The 25,243-nt window shown below is 42.1% G+C and overlaps 4 protein-coding genes across 5 annotated transcripts in view; 3 read left to right on the forward strand and 1 right to left on the reverse strand.

Moving 5' to 3' along the window:
• Positions 1 to 2,620, forward strand: part of LOC105895034 (neurturin) — a 16,396-nt gene extending 13,776 nt beyond the window's left edge. For both annotated transcript variants that reach the window (XM_031574452.2, XM_031574451.1), the window contains one exon: positions 1 to 2,620. This exon is cut by the window's left edge and continues 402 nt beyond it. In XM_031574452.2, coding sequence (XP_031430312.1) covers positions 1 to 32 — 32 coding nt within the window. In that variant the 3' untranslated portion in view covers positions 33 to 2,620.
• A 2,885-nt stretch (positions 2,621 to 5,505) lies between these two features.
• On the forward strand, positions 5,506 to 14,540 carry rad54l (RAD54 like). The gene is made up of 18 exons (XM_031574453.2): positions 5,506 to 5,865; positions 6,057 to 6,143; positions 6,272 to 6,385; positions 6,483 to 6,543; positions 6,653 to 6,788; positions 7,006 to 7,075; positions 7,223 to 7,511; positions 7,656 to 7,780; positions 7,999 to 8,149; positions 9,640 to 9,766; positions 9,971 to 10,045; positions 10,362 to 10,492; positions 11,148 to 11,258; positions 11,925 to 12,048; positions 12,131 to 12,209; positions 12,364 to 12,543; positions 12,826 to 12,989; positions 13,378 to 14,540. Exons 1-18 carry the CDS (start codon positions 5,863 to 5,865, stop codon positions 13,577 to 13,579), a joined length of 2,229 nt encoding a protein of 742 aa, XP_031430313.1. The 5' UTR covers positions 5,506 to 5,862; the 3' UTR covers positions 13,580 to 14,540.
• A 55-nt stretch (positions 14,541 to 14,595) lies between these two features.
• Positions 14,596 to 20,220, reverse strand: lrrc41 (leucine rich repeat containing 41). Its single transcript, XM_012821729.3, has 10 exons — positions 19,797 to 20,220; positions 19,542 to 19,628; positions 19,367 to 19,437; positions 18,493 to 19,243; positions 18,078 to 18,314; positions 17,468 to 17,623; positions 15,545 to 15,643; positions 15,297 to 15,425; positions 15,136 to 15,208; positions 14,596 to 14,952 (listed from the first exon to the last, which is right to left on the reverse strand). The coding sequence occupies exons 1-10, from the start codon at positions 19,903 to 19,905 to the stop codon at positions 14,721 to 14,723; spliced, it is 1,944 nt and encodes a 647-aa protein (XP_012677183.1). The 5' UTR covers positions 19,906 to 20,220; the 3' UTR covers positions 14,596 to 14,720.
• Positions 20,221 to 21,407: 1,187 nt separating this feature from the next.
• Positions 21,408 to 23,865, forward strand: LOC105895151 (retinol dehydrogenase 13). Its single transcript, XM_012821731.3, has 7 exons — positions 21,408 to 21,650; positions 21,969 to 22,087; positions 22,206 to 22,361; positions 22,529 to 22,633; positions 22,731 to 22,943; positions 23,106 to 23,207; positions 23,304 to 23,865. The coding sequence occupies exons 1-7, from the start codon at positions 21,586 to 21,588 to the stop codon at positions 23,555 to 23,557; spliced, it is 1,014 nt and encodes a 337-aa protein (XP_012677185.2). The 5' UTR covers positions 21,408 to 21,585; the 3' UTR covers positions 23,558 to 23,865.
• Positions 23,866 to 25,243: the final 1,378 nt, after the last annotated feature.

Raw genomic sequence — 25,243 nt, forward strand, 5'->3', positions numbered from 1 at the left:
TGTCCGCCGCCAACTGCAGTTGCGTGGGATGAGAGACGCAGAGGCAGCCAGACAGCCGGCAAACCAAAAAACCCTGAATCTAAATCAGAAGCTCCAGGAACGAGAGGAAACTGGAGAATGAGAGGCCTGAGGTGTGGCGATGACGTGAACCACGGTGTGGAGGTGAGGGAAGTCTTCTGTCTCGGTGACGTGAAGTGACGTGATGTGGTGTGACGCGAGAGGCCCTGCTTCTCCAAAAGTGAGAGCGTCGCACTGAAGTGGAGTGGAGATGAAGCGTAAGGCGACGTGGACACAAAGGAAAACCATGCTGCCAGCCATAACGACAACCAAAGGCATCTCTGTTCAACCACAGGCCCAGGTTTTCCTCAGTCATAAGGTCTGAAAGGGGAGCATGAAAGAGGTAGTGAGCACAGAGTATCCGACTTTGTGGATAAGGAGCTCTGGTATAGGACATCACTTTTTTTGTTTTTTGGTGGTCTTCATGTGCCTTTAGCATCATGTGTAGCCACAGAATGGTTCTCTAGTTCCTGACACATCAGCTGCCATGAAGTTAAACAAGGACAGGAGAACTGTGGGCATTACAATGAATTTCGAAGACCAAAAACTTTTGAACATTTGAAACATTGAAATGAAGCAAAGTTGGGGTAATTGCATTTATCAGACCAAGAATTTTTGGTGTGGTGCGTGTGTATGATTCCTTCAATGGCAGCTCTGTCACTAATAGGTCACGAGAGGCCGTCATACAAAGAAGCCAAGAGTAAGTCTGCCTTTTCCTTTAGACGTTTCGGAGATGACTTCTGATCCCCCCCCCATTGAATAAGTGGTCTACTGAATGACACACTCAGCCCCAGGATCGTGGTCTAACCAAGCAAGGACTTTGAAGCAGACTTCCTGAAGTTTGAACTTTGACTGACCCATGTCTCTTTTTGTTTGTATCACGGTATGGATGCATATCGGTTTATATAGGGTTCTTCTTACTTACTTTTATCATAGCATATCAATGAAATGACCAGTCACTTTTGGCATAATCAGAAGATTAGCCCTATACATATGGTGACAGACAGAAACACTAAGTGGCACAGGTGTATGGCCTAAGCTAACTGTCGCTAGTTATCTTAATCGGTCAAGGGGACTATCATTTTAGGCCACATAATGCCAAGCACACAGAGACTGCAATTACTGTGATTTTCTCCATTCAAACTTCCATGAAGACTTTAACCATTTAGAGCATTAGTCCCTTTGTGCTTTGATCTGTTTCTTTTCTTGTGCAGCAGTCAGAGTTTGAGAGCAGTTTACATCAAAAGGCTAGCTTTGTTTCAAGTCACCCCGGACGGGTTATGCAGGGTTTATTTGCTTTCAACTGATGAATTCTGCGAGACACTTCTTCATTATTTGACCTAACTAGTTTACATGTCCGTAAACGATCTTGTTGACAGCCTTTCAACACATGATTTATTAGAGGTTCTCAGCGGGGAACAGTTTATCAGTAATGATCTTGAATCTCTTTTTGCTGAAGGTTTATTTGAAGTGAGGCACATGTGTGTAACAAAGGGGTTTTAAAGAGGCCACTGGACATCTTGTAAACCTAAAGGAAATGTATTAGCTCTGGGGCTGTATGTCTTTGCGGAGATTATAATATCTCTTCCATGTTAAGGCCTCATCTCTATTTTAAGCTTGTACGTGCTTGAGGTAGTATTCAATTTATGACATGAATGGCCCGTAATAATCCAAAAGCATTATCACTTGACTACAGTCATGTTGCATGAGAATAAAGGGGACGAAAACATGCAAGGAGAAATTGTTACCTGTCTGGAATTTCACTGGCTACCCAGTAACCTTTTGACCTTGACCACATCTCTGATCCCCCTGTTGCTGTTCATCTTTTGAAAATTAGCCAGGCAAATCTATGACTGTTGCTGTTTCCATGAACTTTCACTTAATATTCACAATGTCTTTTTATCGGTTTTATCTCGTGTATGTTTGTCTGTATATATTCAGTTTATTTCTCAGGACGCTACTGTAACTCAATGTCATTGTTGACCATAATATCACTTAGATACATATTGACCTCATATTTTTTTTGTATTAGGAGATCAGGTGGAGATTTCCCTTTCATTGAAGAGTACAAAAAGACAATCCATTTCGTGAACGATTTTTATTGAAACACATGTCTATTCGTTTTTTTCCCCCCGGAGCTGTGCCTTACTCCGAGGCTTAGAGGCTAGGCTGTTTGTTCCGGTTGAGTGTATACACTTGCTTACTGTGGAGCTCCTTCTAGTACACACAGGAGGTGGCTGGTGCAGGTCTGCTGCAGAAGGAGTATTCAGTCTTCAGCCCTGAGGGAGGTTCATGTTTGATTTTTTTTCTCTCATGTAAATAAGTCTGTCATTCTTAATGAGATAACTCCCCCATTAGATGCTATGCATCTCTTCGCCTTATTATGCTACTGGGGGAAGTATTTATTGCTGTTAAGTTATTTATTTATTATGGTTTTGTATTGGACTTGTTCTTACAAACATCAGATGTCTATTATTTATGAAGTGGCCATGTAAGATTTGTTATTCTTTTTTAAATTTTTTTCAATGGGGCAAGATCCTTATAAAGCAACACTTCCGAAACATTCACAGAGGGACAATGATTCATTCAGCTTCACACCCATCAACAGCATTCACAGCAGCAATACACCTGGGTCTGCTTATACACCTCACAAGCTCTCTCTCCTGTTATCTCTGGGCTCTTAATAGGCAGTTAGCATGGTGCAAATATCACTGGCTAGGCCTTTTCCAGCTCTGTCACTCTCTCACAGTGCCAAAGCACGAAGCCAAGCGTGGAGAGACTGTGCCTGACACCCCTGTCATCAGGGACCAAACACCTCAGGCTGACCAAGGACCACGTCTAATCTGAGTTAATGCTTTACCACCACAAGGAGCCTTGTTGTTCCACAGTTAAACATTATCATCCACAACCTCATAACTCCAGTGTTTATTATTATTAATATTATTATTATTATTATTGGTGTTGCTGTTATTATTTCACTGTTGTGAAAGTTCTGTATGAACTCTATTTTTATACTATTTTCCTCCTGTAAAGGAATAAAGTTTTATCAAAAAGATCAGTGTTCAAAGGAAATACTTCAAAACTGATTTTATGAATGAATAGGTAGACTGTGGTTTTATTTAGAAGGTAGTGAACATGAAATTAACGAGAATAATGAGCAGACAAATAGAAACCTGTTCAAAAGCCCATGCTTAACTGACTGATGACCTGGAGTATAACACCAAGGTCCTGTTGCACAATACACACTAAAATATCCTGAGAGACAAATCGAGTATATGTATGTACCTATAAAGGCATAACGGAGGAGAAATATGGGGTACATGCATATCACAGCATGGTATATAAACTATGCATGCAATGTGAGACCACTAGAGATTCCATTCAAGTCTTCCAAAGTGTGTGTGTGTGTGTGTTTGTGTGTGTGTGTGTGTGTCTATATATATATATATATATATATATAAACATCCTGTGATCCATGGCTGTTTTCTTCCAGAGCAATGTCTGAAGCAAGCTATTTAAAAATGACCACCAAATAAAGCCTCCAAAACGTGGTGAGAACAGTAGCCTTGTCTCTCCTTTCTTTTCGCATTGCACCACTAATGAATTTCCAGTCGACTACGAAGTTGTTTTGTTCTTCAATGATAAATCAGTGGTCCACCAGCAAAGCATAGCAGTTGGTATGTCTTTATTTAGTTTGACAAGGGTTGGGAATGTGCCGTAGGTTTAAAGTGCTCCTCTATAGACGCGGCCGGTGAAGGCAGGGGTTCCCACAAAGAGCCTTCTCTGAAGCGCGAAGCTCACACGCGGTTCTGCACGTCTCTGTAAACTACCACAAGCCCAGTTTTGTTCTCTTATCCGCACACACCATCACACTCTGATTGCAGTATTTTCTTTAGTAGGAGCCCCGTCAGATAAGGCACCCTTCTCACCTGGGAGGGCAGAGAGGCCCTAGTGACGCTTGACAACACACTCCTACCCTCCCCAAGCCCTGAGCTGAATGTGATACACTGTTTATACAAACCACAGACAGGAGACGGAGTTGGTGCGGAGAGAGGGCATTAGCACTTGATTCCGATCTTCTGCCTTCGGAGACTGTTTATCAACACTGTCCCATGGCACAGGTGACCAAACATCTGCTTCAAGGGCTTCTCTATGGAGGGTGAAGGATTGCCCGCACAAAGCCCTGGGCCTCCCAAGCACATAGATTATTGTTACTAGCGGGTTAAACAAAACAACCTCCCTTGAACGAGCCTCTGTCGCTGAAACCTACCTCTGCACATCCACATTTCGCCAGAGGATGGGCGTTCACATCTGGCCACACTTGGACAGCAGCATGAGGGATCACTGTTTTAAATTTAGGGTAACCAAAATACGCCCACATCCTCACAATTGGACCTGATCACTGGGCCACTTGAGGACTCCATATCTCCTCATCACACAAGTGCTTTATACGTGGAAGGTTATGACATTGATGGAATTTAGTCCCGATGAGAGAGGAGATAAAGACCTGAGTGTTGAAGCGTATCATGCCACTGGCTCTTATCGTGAGCCCTTTCACCTGCTCACATCTCATAGGTGTCTGTGCAAGACTACAATGCGCTGGCCCAACATTTCAACATAACTGCGGGGGCAGGACAGGGGTTACCTTTTGCCTTCAGGCCCATCACTTCTCCCAGCATTCCCTGGCCATGGTCCATAAAGAACAATTTGTTGTTGGGAAGCCCCGTACGTTTATGGAAACTATGAGTCTTATCAGGAGTCTGAATGGGCGATCTCCTTCGACCTTTCAGAAACTGAAACATTAACTGCAGCATAGCACAACACAAACGTGCCACAGATGTATGTTCACATCACAGATTAAAACCTGTTTGTTAAAACATGTTAGGGCAGAACTACCCTACAGTCACATCACTGACAACATGAAAATGTACTGTATAGTTTTTATACACGAGATTAGTTTATGAGATAAAGTACTTGATTAACTTGACTTGATTAACTGATATATTCACTTAGATAGTGTGCTTTGTAATGAATTGAACAATTATTTCTGAATTCCTTATGTAAGTAGTTGATATAAGCTAAACATGACATAGGCTAAATCCGTGGGTAATATAATATTTGTTACGTGTGTTAAGACAATAGGCCTTCACACTCCTACACTGGAAAAATAAATAGAAAGGAACAGCTTATCTATGTGTGCCCCCTGTTGGTCAATGTGGGAGACTTTTTTTCCGTCCCCGCCCCCCCCCCCCAAAAAAAAATCATAATCAATAATCAAATATATATTGATATATGGTAGCGTAAGCAAGGCTTTACTGTAATTGTATTAAAAAATATTGTTACGGCGAACAGTCCACTGTGGATGACAAATAGAGGACAATGCTCACGTTACATTGTAACGGGCACTTCGCGAAATGTCTTTTGAACCATCACGGTTTCCGTAACTAGGCTTGCGTAATCTGCGCGCGGGACATTCAACAGCGTTTTGTAAACAGAAGATGGTGTGCTAATCTCCTGATTTAGTTGTGTTGTTAATTTAGGCTCTGTCATCATGTATAACGAAAAAATGCCACGTTGTTTTATTTTGCTATGCTTATGGTCATTTCAGGAGGCATGATGTGGTTGACTACGTATGGCAATGTAGAGTTAGTTAACCCAGCTATCTATCTGGCTAGTTAATTTACGTTAACACTATCTTGGTAGCTAACGTTAGCTGTCCTATTTGGGTAGCAAAGAGCGACTAATAAATATAATAATATAATTTTGTTTATTTAACTCGTTGGAGTACACTCAGAATCTAAGACCATGGTAAGCAGGATAACTTACGTTGTTACATTTCATTTGCATGATGTTAACATTAACATTAGCTAGCAATCGTTTACGTTAATTGGCATAACGTCAAAGTTTTAAACCTATTTTAAAAGATAACGAGCTAAGCCACAAAGAGTCTATAATGTTGCAGTAGTGAAATATATGTGTTAATTTACATCGTCTTACAGAGAAGAAGCTTAGCACCAAGTCAAGTTGCCAAAAAAAAAAGATGTGGGGGTGATTCCTCCTCCGACGAGGATTGGGATCCTGTAAAGGTAAGTGAAGTGTTAGCGGCAAGTGAAAATAAATATCCCGCGAGTTTGCTTCATGTAGGACTAGCTGCACAACTACTTGTCATTCTTCGTTGAATAATGAACCAGCAGCATGTCTTGTGCCATTGCAGACAAGTAAGCGAAGAAAGGGAGATGCGGACTGCCGAGAGAACCTTATCTCCCCTTACAGAAAACCTCTCACACAGTTAACCAATCCACCGCAATGTGTGGACAGCAGTCAGCACGTAAGTTACCCTAATGTGTTGGCTTGCATGATTTCTTCATGATCACTAGTATTTTTTCATATCACCCTTGATATTACGTTTTTGTTGATTACTACAGGAGGCCTTTATTCGCAGCATCCTTTCAAAGCCATTCAAAATTCCTATTGCCAACTACACAGGTACACACAGTACACCTTCTCTGTCTAATTCAGCCCAGCCCAGTGTGTGAATTTACATCACATGTTCTATTAAGAACAGCATTGATAAGTCACTGTGATATCTTTACAGGCGCATTGGGAATACGAGCTCTGGGCCTGAAGCGTGCAGGGGTCCGGAAGGCTCTTCATGACCCGTTTGAGGTTGATGCACTGGTTCTTTATGAGCCACCTGCTCTGAGTGCCCATGACATGATCAAAGCTGACAAGTGAGTCATTGCTCTTCACTCTTCAGGTCACGTGAGGTATTTAGCAGACGCTTTTATCCAAGCGATAACTTACGATATCTTAATACCCCATTTCTATGTTATTTTGTTTGTGGTCTGTAAGAGTTTGAGAGAGATGAGCATCCTTAATGTAAGTACCTTTAATAGTCATGATGTCCGTGAGGTGAGGTGTTCTTTAATCTGTGGATGCTCTCTGCAGAGACAAGCTTCCTGTTCATGTTGTTGTCGATCCGGTCCTTGGCAAAGTACTGCGGCCTCATCAACGAGAGGTAAATGTTCTTCATTGTTGATTGAACAAGCATACATTTTCACATATGGTCATTTTTCAGTACACTTTCACACACAAGTTTTTTTTATTTTTATTTATTTATTTTTTTTAAAAATATGAGCATATACTTTTTTGCGTCATCTGACAGGGTGTAAAATTCCTCTGGGACTGTGTGACGGGCAGACGCATCCCTGACTCGTACGGCTGCATCATGGCGGATGAAATGGGTCTGGGCAAGACCCTGCAGTGCATCGCGCTCATGTGGACACTCCTGCGGCAGAGCCCAGATTGTAAACCGGAGATAGAGAAGGCCATCGTGGTGTCTCCCTCCAGCTTGGTGCGCAACTGGTACAATGAAGTGGGTAAATGGCTGGGAGGACGCATGCAACCACTGGCCATTGATGGAGGCACAAAAGAGGAGATTGATCGTAAATTAGGTACTTCGCCAGCAAACGTTTGCAGACTGTACTGTTGGGCTTTGTGATCTCTTAGATAGATAGATGGATACTTTATTTATCATGAGGGAAATTTAGGAATCTTATGTGGCTTGTGTGTGAATGTTGGTTTTGTTACTTTGGCAGCGGGCTTCATGGCACAGCATGGCTTGAGGGTGCCCTCTCCGATCCTCATCATCTCATACGAAACATTCCGTCTTCACACTGGAGTCCTGCACAAGGGAAAAGTCGGCCTGGTCATTTGTGATGAGGTAGGCAAGCTTCCCTTTCTTTGCAACCTTGATGAACAGTTGAAGCCCTAAACATTCCTGTACTTTCAGTTTACTCTGTATTTACTGTTTGTACTTGTTCAGCATCACCTCAGTTTACCCTGTATTTACTGTATGTACATGTTCAGCATCACCTCAGTTTACCCTGTATTTACTGCATGTACATGTTCAGCATCACCTCACAGTTCATGTATCATTAGGGCCACCGGCTGAAGAACTCTGACAATCAGACCTACCAGGCACTGAATGCCATGAATGCCCAGAGACGAGTGCTCATATCTGGGACTCCCATTCAGAACGACCTGCTGGAGTACTTCAGCCTCGTGCACTTTGTCAACGCTGGAATCCTTGGTAAGAAACTTTCGTGGGTTTGTGTCTTGCGTGAACTTGCCAAATATCTGTGACCTTTGACCTTTGCAGTCCTTTGGGATGTTTCTCTTGTGCAGAGGCATGCAAAAGTTTGGGCACTCCTGGTCAAAATGTCTGTTACCGTGAATAGCTAAGCGAGTTTACAAGATTACCTGATTTCCATAAGGCATAAAGTTAAAGATGGCACATTTCTTTCATATTTTAAGCAAGATTACTTTTTTATTTCCATTTTTGTACAGTTTGAAAATAACAAAAAAGGAAAAGGGGCAAAAGTATGGGTGCAGCACTTGGTAACACCCCCTTTGGCAAGTATCACAGCTTGTAAACAGTAGCCAGCTTAGAGGCTTTCAATTCCTGTTTGGGGGATTTTCGCCCATTCTTTCTTGCAAAATACTTCTAGTTCTTCTATATTTTCATTCGGTTCAATAGGTCGGGGGACTGTGAAGGCCATGGCCTGTTGTAGAAACCATCCTTTAGTCATCTTTAGCTTTTTTTTTAACAGACAGTCTCTCTCTGTTTTGCTTCCAGAATTCCCTCTATCAGTGAAACGTTCACTGTAACACAGTGTCAAAGCATGATTGATCCACCCCCTGTGTTCTTTTCATGAAATTCTGCACTCTTTTTTCTTCTCCAAACATAAATATTTGAACTTCCTCAGTCCACATGACTTGTTTCCAGAATGCATCAGGCTTGTTTAGATGTTCCTTTTGGAAACTTCTGACACTGAATTTTGTGCTGAGGAGGCATGAAAGGTTTTGTTCCGATGACCCCTCCATGAAGGTCATATTTGTGCAGGTGTCGCTGCACAGTAGAACAGTGCACCACCACTCCAGAGTCTGCTCAATCTTCCTGAAGTTCTATTGCTGTCTAATGTGGGTTCTAATTTGCCTTTCTAGCAATCAAATGAGCCGTTCTGTCAACGTTTACTTGGTCTTCCCAGACCTCAACATGACCTCCACCTCTCCTGTTAACTGCCATTTCTTAATTACATTATAAATTCAGGAAACGGTTACATGAAAACGCTTTGCTATCTTCTTATAGTCTTCCCCTAATTTGTGGGAACCAAGTATTTTAATTTTCAGAGAGCTAGGCAGCTGCTTAGAGGAGCCCATGACTACCGTTTGTTGGGACAGGGTTCGAGGAGTCGGAGTATTTATAAAACTTTGAAACTTGTCCCTTCCTACCGATGACCGTAAACATGCCAAGCTAACTAAGGTCTGAGACGTTAGTAAAAAGTTATCTGAGAGCTCAAACCTCTTTATCTGAGAGCTCAAACCTCTACAAAAATAATACACAAACCTTGCTTAAATGTTGATGTTAATGTTGAAAAGAATGTTTCATCTTTAACTTAATGCCTGTTAGAGATCGGTTCATCTTCTACTCAGCTAGCTATGCACAGGAACAGACATCCTGGCCAGGCGTGCCCAAGCTTCTGTGTTCCACTGTAACTCCTGCTCCTCTGGCCCACTCAGGCACTGCTCAGGAGTTTAAGAAACGCTTTGAGATTCCAATCCTGAAGGGTCGTGATGCCGACGCCAGCGATAAGGACAGGACCGCTGGAGAAGACAAACTCAAGGAGCTCATCAGTATTGTCAGCGGGTTAGTAAAGGTTACCAGGATAGATGGCAATTGGCAACACAAGGGTCTTTCTGGTAGATATGGCTGATTTCTAACTTTTTAACTTCCTACCAAGCACACATGAGCTTTAATGAGCCCTGAATGTCAATGTAATAAACAGTTTTAGTGTAACACTTTGTGTAAATCAGGGAATTTTGTTTGATGTGATTTTTGTGTGTTTTTCAGATGCCTGATTAGAAGGACCTCAGACATACTTTCAAAGTACCTCCCTGTTAAGATCGAGCAGGTTGTCTGTTGCAGGTATGTACATTGCAAATTCTACTTTCTTTGGTATCAATAAGCCTTTTGAATGTAGGATGCATTTTTATCCAAAGTTTATTTGGTGTCTATATGCACCCAAGTCAAATGTTGTTTGAGTTCAGTCTGCTGATGAATGTAGGGAAAGTTGTACATGTGTGGTGCATAGGCACTGGTGCCCTGTGTTCCCCAGAGGATGACACCTGTAACACCCTGTCTGTGTCTGTGTCTGTGCCCGTGTGTGTCTGTGCCCGTGTCTGTGTCTGTGCCCGTGTGTGTCTGTGTCTGTGTCTGTGTCTGTGCCTGTGTGTGCCTGTAGACTCACCCCCCTGCAGAGTGAGCTGTATAAGCGCTTCCTGCGGCAGGCCAAGCCTGTGGAGAGCCTTCAGGGGGGCAAGATCAGCGTCTCCTCCCTCTCCTCCATCACCTCGCTCAAGAAGCTCTGCAACCGTGAGTGTTCACACAGCCAACACACACACACACATTCTCTCTCTCTCTATCTGTCTCTCTCTCTCTGTCTATCTCTCTATTTATATTATGATTGTGTAGTTTCATTTTAGGGCTGAACGATTAATTGCATTTGCGATTTAATCGCGATATGATAGAACGCGATTTTCTAACCGCAACGTTCGCGATTAAAAAACGTGGTCTGAAAAAAAAAAAAAAATCATTTTTTTTTTTTTTTTTATCATTTTTTTTAAGATGGTACATTTTGCACACAGTGTTTAAAAAGTGCATGCCTAGTGTTTATACTTAAAATGACTTTTTTAAATTACTTAAATGCACAGTGGCAAAGCCACCGATTTGTTGTTCTTGTTTCTGTAATGAGCAGTTAAATAAAAATGTAAAATGTGGGAAAGAATATTTTACACTAAATGTATCTAATATTGTGTTGGTCATATTTAAATCATTCATTAGGTTTTGTTGGGAAAAAAAGAGAATAAAAAAAAATTGCATATTAAATCGCAATCGCAATATTTTGGTTAAAAATCGCAATTAGATTCTTTTCCCAAATCGTTCAGCCCTATTTCATTTACAGCTAGTGCTCTTCCCTGCGGTGCATGCCATTCCCTGTGCTTATGAATCTTCCCTCTGTGCTCCTCAGATCCTTCTCTAATCTATGACAAGTGTGTGGAGGGGGAGGAGGGCTTTGAGGGGGCTCTGGATCTCTTCCCCTCCGGCTACAGCACTAAGGCTGTGGAGCCTCAGCTCTCTGGTAAGCCTCAGGCCTGGAGCTGGGTCTATCCCACTCGTTCACATATCTTAAGTGCATTCACGAAAATTTGGCTAATGATGGTGCGTGTCTCCATCCACTGAGTTGTGTGAAGTACAAACGGACACTCCTAATCGAGGGTGGCATTATGAGCAGCTGTGGGATCAAAACTTAAGGTTGTCAGGGCGACTTTAACGGAAACACCTCATAGAATTGAAACAAATATGAAGTTATGCGAATAAACCTGTTTCCATCAACCTTAATCGCATTATACCCAATGTGAATCTACCCCCTTTAAGCCTTTTAAGTGTTTCCAGTCAGATTTCTAATTCGAATGGTCAAAATGCGCATTGAAAAGTTGGATGGAAACCCAGCTTGTCTCTCTTTTTAATCACTTTATTCATAGATAGTGCTGCATGGCTGATTTTAAAGATATTTTTAAAACATTTATTATTTAAGGGACTTCTGGCTGTATCAGTCTGTTGTGGGCCGGAGAAATGCAGTTGATGTTGAGATTATGTCTGATCTGCATATTTTCTGAATGTATTAAATGCATTATCACTTTGAGGAACATCTGTAGTTTCACTCGTTTTTTCATCATTCTTTTTATGCACAGTCCGTACGATTGTTTAAAGGTATGAATGACGTGATTGTTATTATTATTTGCAGGGAAAATGCTGGTGCTGGATTACATACTTGCAATGACAAAAAGTACAACAAGTGATAAAGTGGTGCTGGTCTCCAACTACACCCAAACACTTGATATGTTTGAGAAGTTATGTCGAACTCGGAGGTGAGCTCCAAGCCATTCCAGGTCATATACATATATTGTTTGCTTTTCCCACCAACAATCAAAATATTTCTTTAAATTTCAGATATCTCTATGTTCGACTGGACGGAACCATGTCAATCAAGAAAAGAGCAAAGATAGTGGAAAAGTTCAACAATCCCTCTGTAAGCATCTTGAGCTTCCTCTCTGGGATGACCAAATGAAGTGAATATGATGTACTCCTGTGATGTCCTCTCTGGGATGACTGGAAGGAGTGAATATGATGTACTCCTGTGATGTCCTTCCACTGTAACACTCTCAAATCTCCTATTGTCACAGAGCCCTGAGTTCATCTTCATGCTGAGCAGCAAGGCAGGAGGGTGTGGCCTCAATCTGATCGGAGCCAATCGGCTGGTGATGTTCGACCCCGACTGGAATCCAGCCAATGATGAGCAGGCCATGGCCCGTGTTTGGAGAGATGGTCAGAAGAAGACCTGCTTCATCTACAGGCTACTTTCAGTGAGTTAAAACTCTTACTTATGCATTGGAAGGGGAACTACAATGTTTTAAAAGATAGACAGAAGATTGCCTTCTCCTTTCGACAGAGAACTGTCTATCAGTTTTCCAGCATTCATAGGTGTGTGTGTGTGTGTGTGTGTGTGTGTGTGTGTGTGTGTGTGTGTGTGTGTGTGTGTGTGTGTGTGTGTGTGTGTGTGTGTGTGTGTGTGTGTGTGTGTGTGTGTGTGTGTGTGTGTGTGTGTGTGTGTGTGTGTGTGTGTGTGTGTGTGTGTGTGTACATAGTCGGGTACTATTGAAGAGAAGATCCTGCAGAGGCAGGCCCATAAGAAGGCTCTGAGCAGCTGTGTGGTGGACGAGGAGCAGGACGTGGAGAGACACTTCTCCCTGGGAGAGCTGCGCGAGCTCTTCTCCCTCAACGAGGACACCACCAGTGATACACACGACAAGTAGGGACCAGTATTGTCATGTGGTATTAAGTTATATTTTCCTGTTGATTTAAGATACGTTTTGTGAGTCACAACAGTGGTGTAGCACAGTAAGACAACTTAATCTGACATTTTGATTTGTGAATTGACCAGGTAAGGTTCATTGATTAATTAAATAAAACAGCTTTTTTAAAATAGTACATGCATACCCCAGCTGCAGCTTGCACATAAATACCTTTCAGACCTCTTCTCATTAATCCTGCCGGATTATTAGGGAGTTATCCACGGCAGTTGCAGCTCACACATAAATACCTTTCAGACCTCTTCTCATTGGTACTGCTGGATTATTGGGGAATTATCTATTGATTTATGACAGAGCTTTGCTGAATCAGTATGATCATCTCCTCAGGTTTCGCTGCAAGCGCTGTGTCAACGGGCGACAGGTGCGCCCTCCCCCCGAGGACGCGGACTGCACCAGTGACCTGTCCCTCTGGCAGCACTGCTCGGACAAGAGGGGACTGAGGGACCCCATGCTCACCGCCGCCTGGGGCGCCACTGTCTCCTTCGTCTTCCACCAGCGCTCTCACGAGGACCAGAGAGGTGTAGTGTGAGCGGCTGTTTATACCAGCAACCACGTACTGACACAGGGGTTAACCACAATCCCCAGCTTCCGCTCTTAGGCAGGGGTCTAGACACTTCTGTTGACTGCAGTGAAGACACTGGGTGTATTACAGATCATACAGTCATTCAAGGGAATCTGATACGCTCAAACCAGAACATAAGTGGGCCCAGGACAGGGATACGTACACAAATGGATTACTTATATTCTCACTTACTGACACAGGGGTTAACCACAAACCACAGCTTCCTCTGTTAAGGAGGCATCTAGACTCTTGACTGCAGCAAAGACACTGGGTGTATTGTAGATCATGCAGTCGTGCAGGGGAACAGCGATGTACCTCAGTTAGAACAGAAGTGGTCACCCAGGGGAAGCAGCAATGTGCCTCAGAACAGAAGTGGACGCCCAGTGGATGCAGTGATGTGCCTCAGTTAGAACAGAAGTGGTCACCCAGGGGAACAGCGATGTACCTCAGTCAGAACAGAAGTGGTCACCCAGGGGAAACAGTGATGTGCCTCAGTCAGAACAGAAGTGGTCACCCAAGACAGATACGCACTCAAAGGGATTACTTCTTCTCTATTGCATCAACCTCAGTATGTAGAAACTCAAAACCACACCATCTGCCGCAGCCGCCTCAGAAATGAACTTGAGGTTTTGAGATAAACTTTGGTAATGCTTTACAATGTACATTAGGAGTTTTTGTTTTCTACTTTTTTCCCTTTGTATTTTCATTTGCTTTTTGTGTATTTATTGTGTGAATGTTGAACAGCTCTCAAGTGTTATTGTTTTGTCTAAAAATAATACATTGTTAAATACGTATATTAAACTTTACTATGCCACCTGTAATATACATGGATAAAGTGCACTATAGTGAATAGTTATTTATGTCAGTTTTACCACATGACTTGACACATTTTAAACAAATCAATCACCTTTGAACCAAACTTAAATCATGGGGAAAAATACACAAATTGCTCTGACTAAAATCAGGGGCTGCATTTCCATAAATTACAATCCAAGTAAAAAAAATCTTTATTTCATGTTTTCTTCTAACACATACAAAATAAGATGGTGATGCTGAAACTATGCACAGTTCCGTGTTTGCTGTAGTGGCCTGGTCACCCCAGCCCTGACTACATCACGCTAATGTGATCAACCATGGTGTTCCTGGAGTCCCAGTTGTCTGTGAGTATGTGACTGAAGGGAATGAGTGCCCTCAGCGCTTGCTCCTTCACCTCCTGGTCCCGGTCCAATGGGTTTAACCTCAGGTCCAGAATCAGTCTTGGGCAGGGCTGTTGTGACCTCTTATGTAAACTCACCAAGGTGCCGAACTCAAGCAGGTCAGCAGGCAAGATGTAATTTGAGCTGTGCAACAAGATGTATGAAACTTTAAGCCTCAATAGGAGAGCAAAAGACATGTCTAGCCTGAAATTGTTAGGTAACACAACATTTGCCAAGAGCAGCATGCTGTTTACTGAGAAAAGCACACTTTTTCCAAACTAAAAATTTGAGTTGGTTGCAAAGACAATGGTGGTCTGATTGTCTTACCTGAGGTCCAGTTTCAATATGTGGCTTGGAGTGTCTCCTGAGAAAATTTCTGCTAAATCTTTCACACTTTTGGCTGTTGGGGGAGAAAACATCATCTGTAATTTATTGTATTACTGACAGGAGTGTTTCTGGTCAGAATCAAGTGGGGACAGATATCTTACCCAGCCGATTTTGAGGCAGTGCGAGAGTCTGTAGAGAACACAGCCCCTTGAGTGTCTCTACGAAGGGCATGAGGAAGTCTTCATTTGTAGTACATTTGTCAAAAAGCTGACAGTCTTTCAAGCACAAATCTGTGGTTGTAAACACATATTAGAAACAACTTGATATTTTATGTCAAATGCTATTATTAACAATATTCAGCAATATCTGAAAACAATACAATTGTTAACTACTTTTAGCCAAAATATACCTTGCAGCAGAGAGTTCTCCAAGAAATGAAGGATTTCACAATGACAGCTGGCCAGATTAACATCATCCAACGTAAGTGACTTCAAGGTTTTATTTGACTCTAGAAAATGATAATGCACAAAAGACAACAAAATTAGGATATTCAATATATAATTCAATATACACTAAGAATCCTGGCTTGATATTACAATCATGTATATGTCTTCTTCCACGTTTAAAAGTGGAAAGGTTGACATCCTTTAGGACTATCGGTGAAACGGACGTCGAAGGCTTTCCTATGGTTTAATGTTATACCCTTCTTGCAAGTAAGTAATTACACTGAGAAAGGACATGTATATGTAGGGTGACCAGACGTCCTCTTTTACCCGGACATGTCCTCTTTTCGAGACCTAAAAAATGCGTCCGGCAGGGATTCCAAAAACGTCCGGGATTTTGCCTCGTCGGATATTTGTGTTTCTGTCTTTCACAAACTAGTTATTACCTCCTTACAAGTTTTGGAAACGGTATCTCCCTTACGTTCCACCTTCTTGCGCGAGCTCTAACTGTAGAGAGAACTGTCATTGGTCGACCACCTTCCCAGTGTTGCCAGATAGGAAAATTATCCTCCAAATGCGATCATTTTGTGCCTTTGATACTGTGATGAATGTAGCGTCAATTACGTGATGGCTTGCATTTGGTTGGTGACGTGATTGAGGATGTGAGACACCTGGACAGAAATTTTAAGAATGGCATGGTGCGTAACCAGTGGCGTATCTATCCCTAGATAGAGCTGGAGCTGGAGCCCCCCCCAAAAGTTTCCTTAGCCCCCTGCAAAAATATATATATTTTTTTATTTGTATTTTGAGATCGTCAAATTAACACCTAACAACCTATTTAGTGAACTTATTTTGTTTAATTTTTAGAGTTAGAAATAAAATGGACTCGAGTAGCACAGGAATCCCGCCTGTTTGAGACTGTGATGGCACGTGCACGGCTCTGTTTGGTCGTGAGTGAGCCTCGTGAGCGTGCAGACAGACGGTGATAACGTCTAGTAAACAGACTTGGAGCGACTGTCCGACCCAAGCTGGTGAAAGCTGCCATAATCAGCTGCTGGATATAAAGGTATAGCACATGAAGTTTTAAATAGTAAAAGAAACGAAATGGTTAAATCACGAGTTAATTATAGATGTCGTGGCTCTCTTTTATCATGCCGGTTCATTGATCCTGTGGGTATGCTACCCTACTCAGTAGCTCCGCCAGCTATAACTAGCTGGTGAACTCTAGCCTACAACGTTTACCTACTCACTTGAGCTGCAAATCCCTACCATGCTACAGTATAATTAGCACCTATCTCAGCAGATGTCTTCAATATGTTCATTGTTGTGCCATATTTTAAATCTAAATTGGTTAATTTCTCTTCCTCTTATGTCCAAAATCTCCATCGAGGGGGAGGGGGCGGGGTCCACGACGAAGTGTCCTCTTTTTCACAAACTCAAATCTGGTCACCCTATGTATATGCATTATTGAGACAATCATCTAACCTTAAATACAGGGTCTTGGTCTTGCAACTCTGGCTACAGGTTGTTAATATTTGAGCTCAACAGCCAATCAAATTACACCCTCCCCTTCCGTGCTTGTAAAGCAACACGCTGATTGGCTGACATTGTTCATGGCTCAGTCCAAACCACCATGTTTGTTTCCCATGTACAGAGCCAAGACTGCGTACACACACTAGAGTTTTCTAGCATACACACAACGGGTAGCTAGGAACTGAGGAGCAATTCACTAAATCTGACAACGGGTGTATTGGATAAGAATTGCAAACTCTGCCTTTAAGTGTAGGCAAGATTATGGAGAAAGTGCGAGTACACCATTTACCTGGACTAAAATGGACAATGAAACACTAGACACTAAACAACACGAACAGGTTGGTTTAGGAGCTTACCTGCCAGTGTGCAGAGTATAGGTGAAGCTGGGTGGATCCCTGCCACATGAAGAGTGGTGAGATTTGGAGTTTGTTTCAGTGCAGACAGAAGACCATCCATATCTATTTGCACTTTCCCATGGGAAGATTTCACAGAGAGCTTCTCCAATACAAATACTGTCAGAAAAACAGAAAAGGTACGTTTTTTTTATTGAGGATTTCTAACCCTGCGGATGGCTACATTTTCTATATAGACCCATATCCACAACATCCTTCTGTTATGAAAATAGGCTATTTTAAGTAAAATAAAACAAATTGTGATATTATACAATAAACTATTGAAACAGTCACCAGAGATCAGCATAATTTAATATAGAAAGGGAACGCCTGAAATAAACAAAGACAGTACCTTGCTAGCATAAAGAGCTCTGTGATCTGAGTCGGACCACCCCACAAAAAATGTTAAAAAAAAGCTTTCACAGCATGGCTTTGCCAACTACATTGCCAAAAGACATGGTTTTGCATGCCTTATTGGTAGTCAGATTGCTAGTTTTAGACCAAAGGTCTTTATTACTGCTTTAATGTTTAATTTAGGGCATTAAAAAAAAGGTTCTTTGATAATGTGTCTTACCTGTGGGTTCTAAATGCTTAAAGGCTCTCATTGGTATGAGCTTGTTGCATGAGCCAGGTGTTGGAGGGAAGATGTCAAGAGAGAGAGACGTCAGTGAGGGGCAGGCCTCCAGCACCGCATCCACAGGCGTGTGGTCGTTAACGGCCATAGTGAGATCTCTGAGGAGGCAGCCTGGCTTGCTGCACAGAATCTGGAGAGAGTTCACCAACGCCAGCAGATCAGAGTCCTTAAACAGTCCTGCAAAGGCACCGGTGTTATCAATAAGAGAACAGTGAGCATTTGGGGGGAAAAAAATGAAAAAGAAAAAAAAAAAAACGCAAATACATTGTCAATTGTATTTGTGTTTCTACAAATGTGTCGACAGAATGAAACTTTGTAGCAGTATGTTTGTGAACACTTAAATATTGGCACGTACTCTCATTGTGAAGATGCAGGGTGTGAAGACAGAGCCAGAATGGTAGGGATGGTGACACCACGTTGGTGATTTCAAATGGGGTCACTTGCATGTCCAGCGAGTTTATCTGTCCTTTGGGACAAATGGGGCCACACTTGGGAAGAAACGTGTCACAGGGGAATTCTGTGGGCATGTCCCATAGCCAAGTGATCCTTCTGCGTTTACAAGCCACTTCCTCCGTGGCTGAACCGCTGCGCTGGGGGCCAACGGAGGTGTAATCTGAACAACGGGGCTCCGTCCCCTGGATGCCAGCAGAAGTACCTGCAACAGGCAGCTCAACAGACTCGTGGTTTAAATGTGGTCCCACTCTATCAATTCTTCTACACCTGGTGGTAATCCAGTTCTGAAGATCGAGACCATAGCAGCGTCCCATCTCGACATCCTTCACAGAGCCATGGTCGAGGAGGCGGTGGAGGATGTACAACAAGTCTGTCTCCACGCCTGTCCACGGACTCCAGCGATCCAGCAATTTGAGGGAATCTGCCCTCCTCTCCAGCACAGATAGGATGGGCTTAAGATCCTCTGTAGCTAGCCGACACACCTTCCTGGATACTACTGACAGGGTCTGGACATATGACACCGTCATGGAGAGGACGGTCTGCTCACTGAGGTTTGACAAGTACTTTTTGTCCCCTCTGTTGTGTGTGTACAGGGCCACATGGAAGAGCCTCTCCAGGGACTTCTGCTTCCAGTCACAGTCAGGCTGAGCAACCTGAAGCGAGAAAACCAAAAATGCATTCACAGTTTGTAAAGTAATTCACTCATTCAACCAAAGTGTTGCTGGGAAAACTATAATGGTATCAAATGTTACATTTTACAATGAATATTAGCATACCATTGGTCTGCAACGCCATGTCTTGACCAGATCTTTGAATATGAATTCCCACATAAATGAAGTGGAAATTCCTTGGAGAGATAAATAATAACACAGGCAAAAGTGTCAAAGACAGTAACATGATCACCGTCGTTGTAGTTCTAATTAACATATTAGCGGCTAAAACGAGACTCACCTTTGCTTTGAACTGCCGACTCAATTCTGTCGAGGTAAACGATGTTGAGATGAGGAAGGATGTCTTTTAAAAGAGAGGCCGGTAAATCTAGATAGAGTTGAGTCCAAAATAAGTGTTATGATGCTGTTAAAGGAATCAAACTATAGTCCTTTTGTTCTGTCGCTGTCGCGGTAACGTTAGTAGTCAAACAGAAATAATCGCAATTGTGTGGCAGCAGCTTTGCATATTTATTGACAAATACTTGAAAACACTTACCTGAAATCCTTTCCTCAAGAACAGACATATGTTGGCAAACAAGTTTGATACATGTTTGAACCAGGCTTTCAACAGTTGCAGATTTTCCTCTCGTTTCCACTTTAGCCATTGTGAAGCCGATTTCCAGCAAGTTAACCTATTCTTTCGGCGATTCTCGCTAGCTAACAGACAGTAGCTGGCCAGTTTGGGGAAAGACCTAGCTAAGCCATTTTTCTATGACTTGATAAACCGATGTAGGTGGCAACTATATGTTCTTTTGGCTTTTTCCATCCATGGTCAGACTCAAGGTTCTTAGTAATGTTATCAAACTCTATACTATTGTAATCAGTCAAACACTTGGGTTAGCCTGCCCTAGGAACGTACACATCGGCTCACATGCTATTCTCCACGTCATCCAGAGACGACGGAAATGGCAGTGCATCTAATGGCAGCTGTCGGTAGGAAAACTGTATGATCAGGGAAAGTGTATTAAAACCGGATGTCGTCACTTTAAGCCGGTCTCTGGTTGGATAAAGCTTTTCAGCAGAAATGGACAAGGACCTTTGATTTATTCTGTAGGAACCATGCCGATGCCTGACTTTTAATATTGTGTGACGTTGTTGAAGTTCAAGTTCAACATTAATAGCGATTGAATTACCCTTGTGTCGTGTAATCGCTAGCGGTAAATAAACGTTAATAACTTGAATGACTGATTAAGGATATATGTTACACATCACAAACACATGTAATCGATGGGTTTTGGGGGAAATGAGGTAATTGGTTAGCTTAAATTGCAGTATCTTAGGCGAGCTAATTGACCTGGCTAGCTATAGCGGAATTAACAGTGCTAGCTTTGTGTTTGGTCATATAGCTTCGTAAAAGTTCGGTTAACAAGTCACTTGTGTGTTTAGTTGTATGACTTCGTAAAAGTTCGGTTAACAAGTCAATTGAGCATTAAGCCACCTGACTATAATGGGTCTATTCATATTAGCATGCTAACGTTAGACTTATTAGCAGCGAGGCTAGCTAGCTACTATGTGTTCCAATGGATTGTTGGTCTAAGCGTTAGCTTCAGTTAAGTCCTACAATAGGACAATACTCTGCAACATTCGTGTACCACATGGACAACTAACCGAGTCAATGTAGACATAGGTTAACAAGTCACTTGTGTGTTTAGTTGTATGACTTCGTAAAAGTTCGGTTAACAAGTCAATTGAGCATTAAGCCACCTGACTATAATGGGTCTATTCATATTAGCATGCTAACGTTAGACTTATTAGCAGCGAGGCTAGCTAGCTACTATGTGTTCCAATGGATTGTTGGTCTAAGCGTTAGCTTCAGTTAAGACCTACGTGTACCACATGAACAACTAAACGAGTCAATGTAGACATATAAAAAGTTGTGTAGATAGCTTTATTCACATAAGCCGTATAACTTCACAAAAATAATAATAATTTAAAGAAAACCGATCGTTTGCATGCCAGGCGATCAACACAACTTCTCAACTAAAAAGTAAAGGTCCTTGTCCATTTCTGCTGAAAAGCTTTATCCAACCAGAGACCGGCTTAAAGTGACGACATCCGGTTTTAATACACTTTCCCTGATCATACAGTTTTCCTACCGACAGCAGCTCCTTCTAGCTTTTGATGTAAGCTAGAGGTTAGGTCTTTTGCAACGAGAAAGGACAGCGACTACTTTGTATTTATTTAGCGGCAAAATACATGTCTTCCTCAAGTTCCTGGTAATGTCATTTAACATGAATCCATTACTATAGTGGCCGTTACAGCTGGTCTGCTGTGTTGTGACAAATATGAGTAAATACATTCTCCCAGTGTCAGCGTTTGGCACAGTGTTTGGCTGCGTGGTTCTCCTCAAGTGAGTAAACAGTTACTTTATGTCCACCAACCCATGTTATGATAGGTGACAGACACCATATGTATGCTGAAGGTGAATTGGTTTAGTATGTCATTTGTTCTACATATTGGTGTCGCATAGAAATCATGTTTAGCTTCTGTTGGGCTACAAAAAATAGATACGTGAGAATAAATATTTGTGTTGGGTCATTTGAGAGAGCATATATATATATTTTTTGTTTTGTTAGTTTTTTTCTGGTTGAGATTTACTTTGGTTGAGAGTTACTTAGAGACCTCACAGAATTGGGATGAGAAAGGTGACCTCTAAATTCTTCTACAGGAATCATGTTTCTGGGGGCGCATGTCCATCTAAAGTCAAGATCCCTGGGAAGACAGTGGTCATCACAGGTGCTAACACAGGCATCGGCAAGGAAACTGCCCGGGAGCTGGCCAGGAGAGGTGGGTTGGTTGAAATAACAAACACATCAATACTTCAAACAGTAGAGTTAGAAAAAAAAACAGTTTTGTAATGTGATATGAGGTGCTTCTATAGTTGCTAAATTAACTAAGTTAACAGGTGGCAGGATTATTATGGGATGTCGTGACATGGAGAAGTGTGAAGCAGCAGCTCGTGAGATCAGAGGAAAGACACTGAACAAACAAGTCTACGCCAGACACATTGACCTGGCCTCCATCAAATCCATAAAGGCCTTTGTCCAAAAGATCAAGGAGGGTAAGAAGCATGCAGCCAACAAAAAACACCATGAGTGATTCATTATGCGGTTTCTGAACTGCACCTGTATTAACACACTTTCAACACATTTTTCATCTGTGATGTTGATACATGTATCATTGCTGTATTTTCTCTTTCTGAGTGCCTTTGTCTTTTTGTCTATTAAGAGGAAGAACGTGTGGATGTGTTAATAAATAATGCTGGAGTAATGCGGTGTCCTCCAGGGAAGACAGAAGATGGATTTGACATGCAGTTTGGGGTCAACTATCTTGGTGAGAGGGTTGGTGAACATGCACTTTTTCTCTGACTGAAGCATAAACATATACAGTACATGCATAAATATGTGCATATTCTTCATGTCCTGCTTAGGTCACTTTCTATTGACCAATCTCCTACTGGATAAGTTGAAAGGCTCTGCCCCAAGCAGGATCATCAACCTGTCATCTGTGGCGCATGTCGGTGGTGAGGTGAACTTTGATGACCTGAACTGGGACCACCGAAAGTTTGACACGAGGAAAGCATACAGCCAAAGCAAACTTGCTATTGTACTCTTCACACGAGAGCTTGCTAAGAGACTACAGGGTATGTGTGGGTGAAACTGTCTGTGTGTGAGACTGAGGGAGAGGGAAAAAGACAAAAGTAATGAATGTATATACATACATACATACATATATATATATATATATTACACACATACATAGCTGCATCTTTGCGTCCTGTGTATATGTCCATTCTTCTGTGTAGGTACTGGTGTTACCGTCAATGCTGTCCATCCAGGTGTAGTGGCCACAGACTTGGGGAGACACACCGGTCTGCACCAGTCACAGCTCTCCAGCATAGTGCTTTGTGAGTAAGAGGGGGTTATGTGTGTAACAAATGAGACAGAGCATATGATGTGTAGCCCTTTCATCATATTGCATTTCTCTATTTTTTTGTGTGCAGCGCCGTTTTTCTACTTGTTTGTGAAGTCTCCCACTCTCGGGGCTCAGTCCAGTGTCTACCTGGCCGTTGCTAAGGAGTTGGAGGGCACTTCTGGCCGTTACTATGACGCGATGACCGAGAAGGATCCGGCTCCACACGCACTTGATGAGAACACATCAGAGCGACTGTGGGACGCCAGCATCGCACTGCTGGGACTCAACAGCACACAAACGTCTCACATGCACATGCACATCCCATGTCTCAGAGTGCCATAAAAGCAGTGTCTTCTGAACTCACTGGAGACGGCGCCTTTCCCACCATGACCTCTGAGCCAATCAAATCAACAGTTTAACGTGGTTGGACATGCTTTAATGCAACTTGAATTCTGGAGGATGCTTGATTTTCTTGCATTGTGGAAATAATTTTGAAGGACAAACTGAAATTCACACCACAAATATTACACAATAAATCAATATTTGATGTGGGAATGCCATACCATACATTTTGCAGTGGTCTTCAACATGACTGTGTGATAACTGTTAAAACTCTCCACAAGGATTTATTAAAGGAGCTTTCTGACAAATTCAGGGAATTGCTCTTTCATCCTGTTTAGCTGTTCGTTCTGTGGTATTCCTACACAGTCCTGGCTCTCTAAGTGAAAACAAACATAGTGGCTTGGACCAAGCCATACACAATGTGGAGAAGAAGAATGTGTAGATCAATGTACTGTCTTGGTGGTTAAAATTTTAAATCTCAGCATTTTGACTGGCTGTAGAAAGCTAGAGAGATTGTGATTTTCTAACTCTTACCCAAACCTCATAGCAAATCGTTTCTCTTGAATTATGTCTTAATGTTAGGGATTTTTCCAAACACGACAAAGCAAATAAAGTCAACATCTAACCCACGTTGAATGTAAGCTGATATAGACATTTTATTGTTTTTGTTACCTTAACCACCCAACTGCTAAATGTATACCTCTACCAACTTCTACCAATGGTTTTCTTCTATGGGTTTCCAAATCATGATCTGTAGTAAAAGTTTCAGATTATTTTTAACTGTAGAGGCAGTGGTCACCGATTCTACAATCAAGTACAAACAGTCACTACAAATAAGACTAAATTAATGTATTAATCCTAACTATAGGGGCAATTTCATATTCTTGTGAGAAAAAGACGATGTGTAGATTTTGAGGCTTAAGTCATTTTTTATTGATCAGTTTGCAAGGGAAAGCGCCTCACCATCCCCCAACACTGGGAGCAGCGCAGCATTGCCATGCAGGTCCACTTGACCTGTCCACTTGAAGCAGCTCGTGTTAACCGCCTCGCCAAACAGCCATGGAGTTGGGGTCAACTAACCAATTAACTTGCACCTTATTCTGCTTACAAGTCACCAGTGTGTTCAGATCAGATAACAACCTTTGCTCTCAAAGTATTTCAAGGATTACTGTTCCAGAAAGGCATAGATGAAAAGCCTTTGCTGAGTTTGACCACAGGACATTAATGTAGCATGAGTGGGTAACTTAATTCAAGCTCTTGAATATGATATAATTCTGATAAGCTTCAAACTACAAACAAACCTTTCCCTTAAACAACTTGAAAACCATTACAAGATAGATACTGGGAGGGTATTCCAAGTACATGGTTTAGTGACAAACCTGGGTAAATTAACTCGGAGTAAGTGGTAAACCTTCTAAAAGTTGTTTTGTTAAAAGAATCAAGATACAGGGCTCTTCTATTACGAGGTTCACCACTTACTCTGGGTGTCACTAAACCACATACTTGGAATACCCCCGTGGCTTATAAATACAACAGACTGAAAAGTCACAAGTATATGCTGAAATGTTGAGAAATGAAAGCTGCCTTTTTTTATGAATCTACTGATAGCTGCAATGAAGTGCTTTCAGTGGAGTTTTATACAATCAACTGTATTTATTTGAGGTCATCCAACACCGACTGTTCCAA

The sequence above is a fragment of the Clupea harengus genome, chromosome 10 (assembly GCF_900700415.2).
Source record: "Clupea harengus chromosome 10, Ch_v2.0.2, whole genome shotgun sequence".
NCBI classification, from domain to species: Eukaryota; Metazoa; Chordata; class Actinopteri; order Clupeiformes; family Clupeidae; genus Clupea; species Clupea harengus.

What these genes read in the sequence shown, in the direction of transcription:
- lrrc41 (XM_012821729.3), bottom strand. Translation starts at nt 19,905, where the DNA reads ATGGCTAAAGTGGAAACGAGAGGAAAATCTGCAACTGTTGAAAGCCTG. An exon ending in GTCGGCAGTTCAAAGCAAAG is followed by an intron (nt 19,438 to 19,541) that starts GTGAGTCTCGTT and finishes TATCTCTCCAAG; the next exon opens with GAATTTCCACTTCATTTATG. An exon ending in ACTGCCTCAAAATCGGCTGG is followed by an intron (nt 15,209 to 15,296) that starts GTAAGATATCTG and finishes CTCCCCCAACAG; the next exon opens with CCAAAAGTGTGAAAGATTTA.
- rad54l (XM_031574453.2), top strand. An exon ending in GACATGATCAAAGCTGACAA is followed by an intron (nt 6,789 to 7,005) that starts GTGAGTCATTGC and finishes TGCTCTCTGCAG; the next exon opens with AGACAAGCTTCCTGTTCATG. An exon ending in TCATCTACAGGCTACTTTCA is followed by an intron (nt 12,544 to 12,825) that starts GTGAGTTAAAAC and finishes GTGTGTACATAG; the next exon opens with TCGGGTACTATTGAAGAGAA.
- LOC105895151 (XM_012821731.3), top strand. Translation starts at nt 21,586, where the DNA reads ATGAGTAAATACATTCTCCCAGTGTCAGCGTTTGGCACAGTGTTTGGC. An exon ending in GTTTGGGGTCAACTATCTTG is followed by an intron (nt 22,634 to 22,730) that starts GTGAGAGGGTTG and finishes TGTCCTGCTTAG; the next exon opens with GTCACTTTCTATTGACCAAT. An exon ending in GCTCTCCAGCATAGTGCTTT is followed by an intron (nt 23,208 to 23,303) that starts GTGAGTAAGAGG and finishes TTTTGTGTGCAG; the next exon opens with CGCCGTTTTTCTACTTGTTT.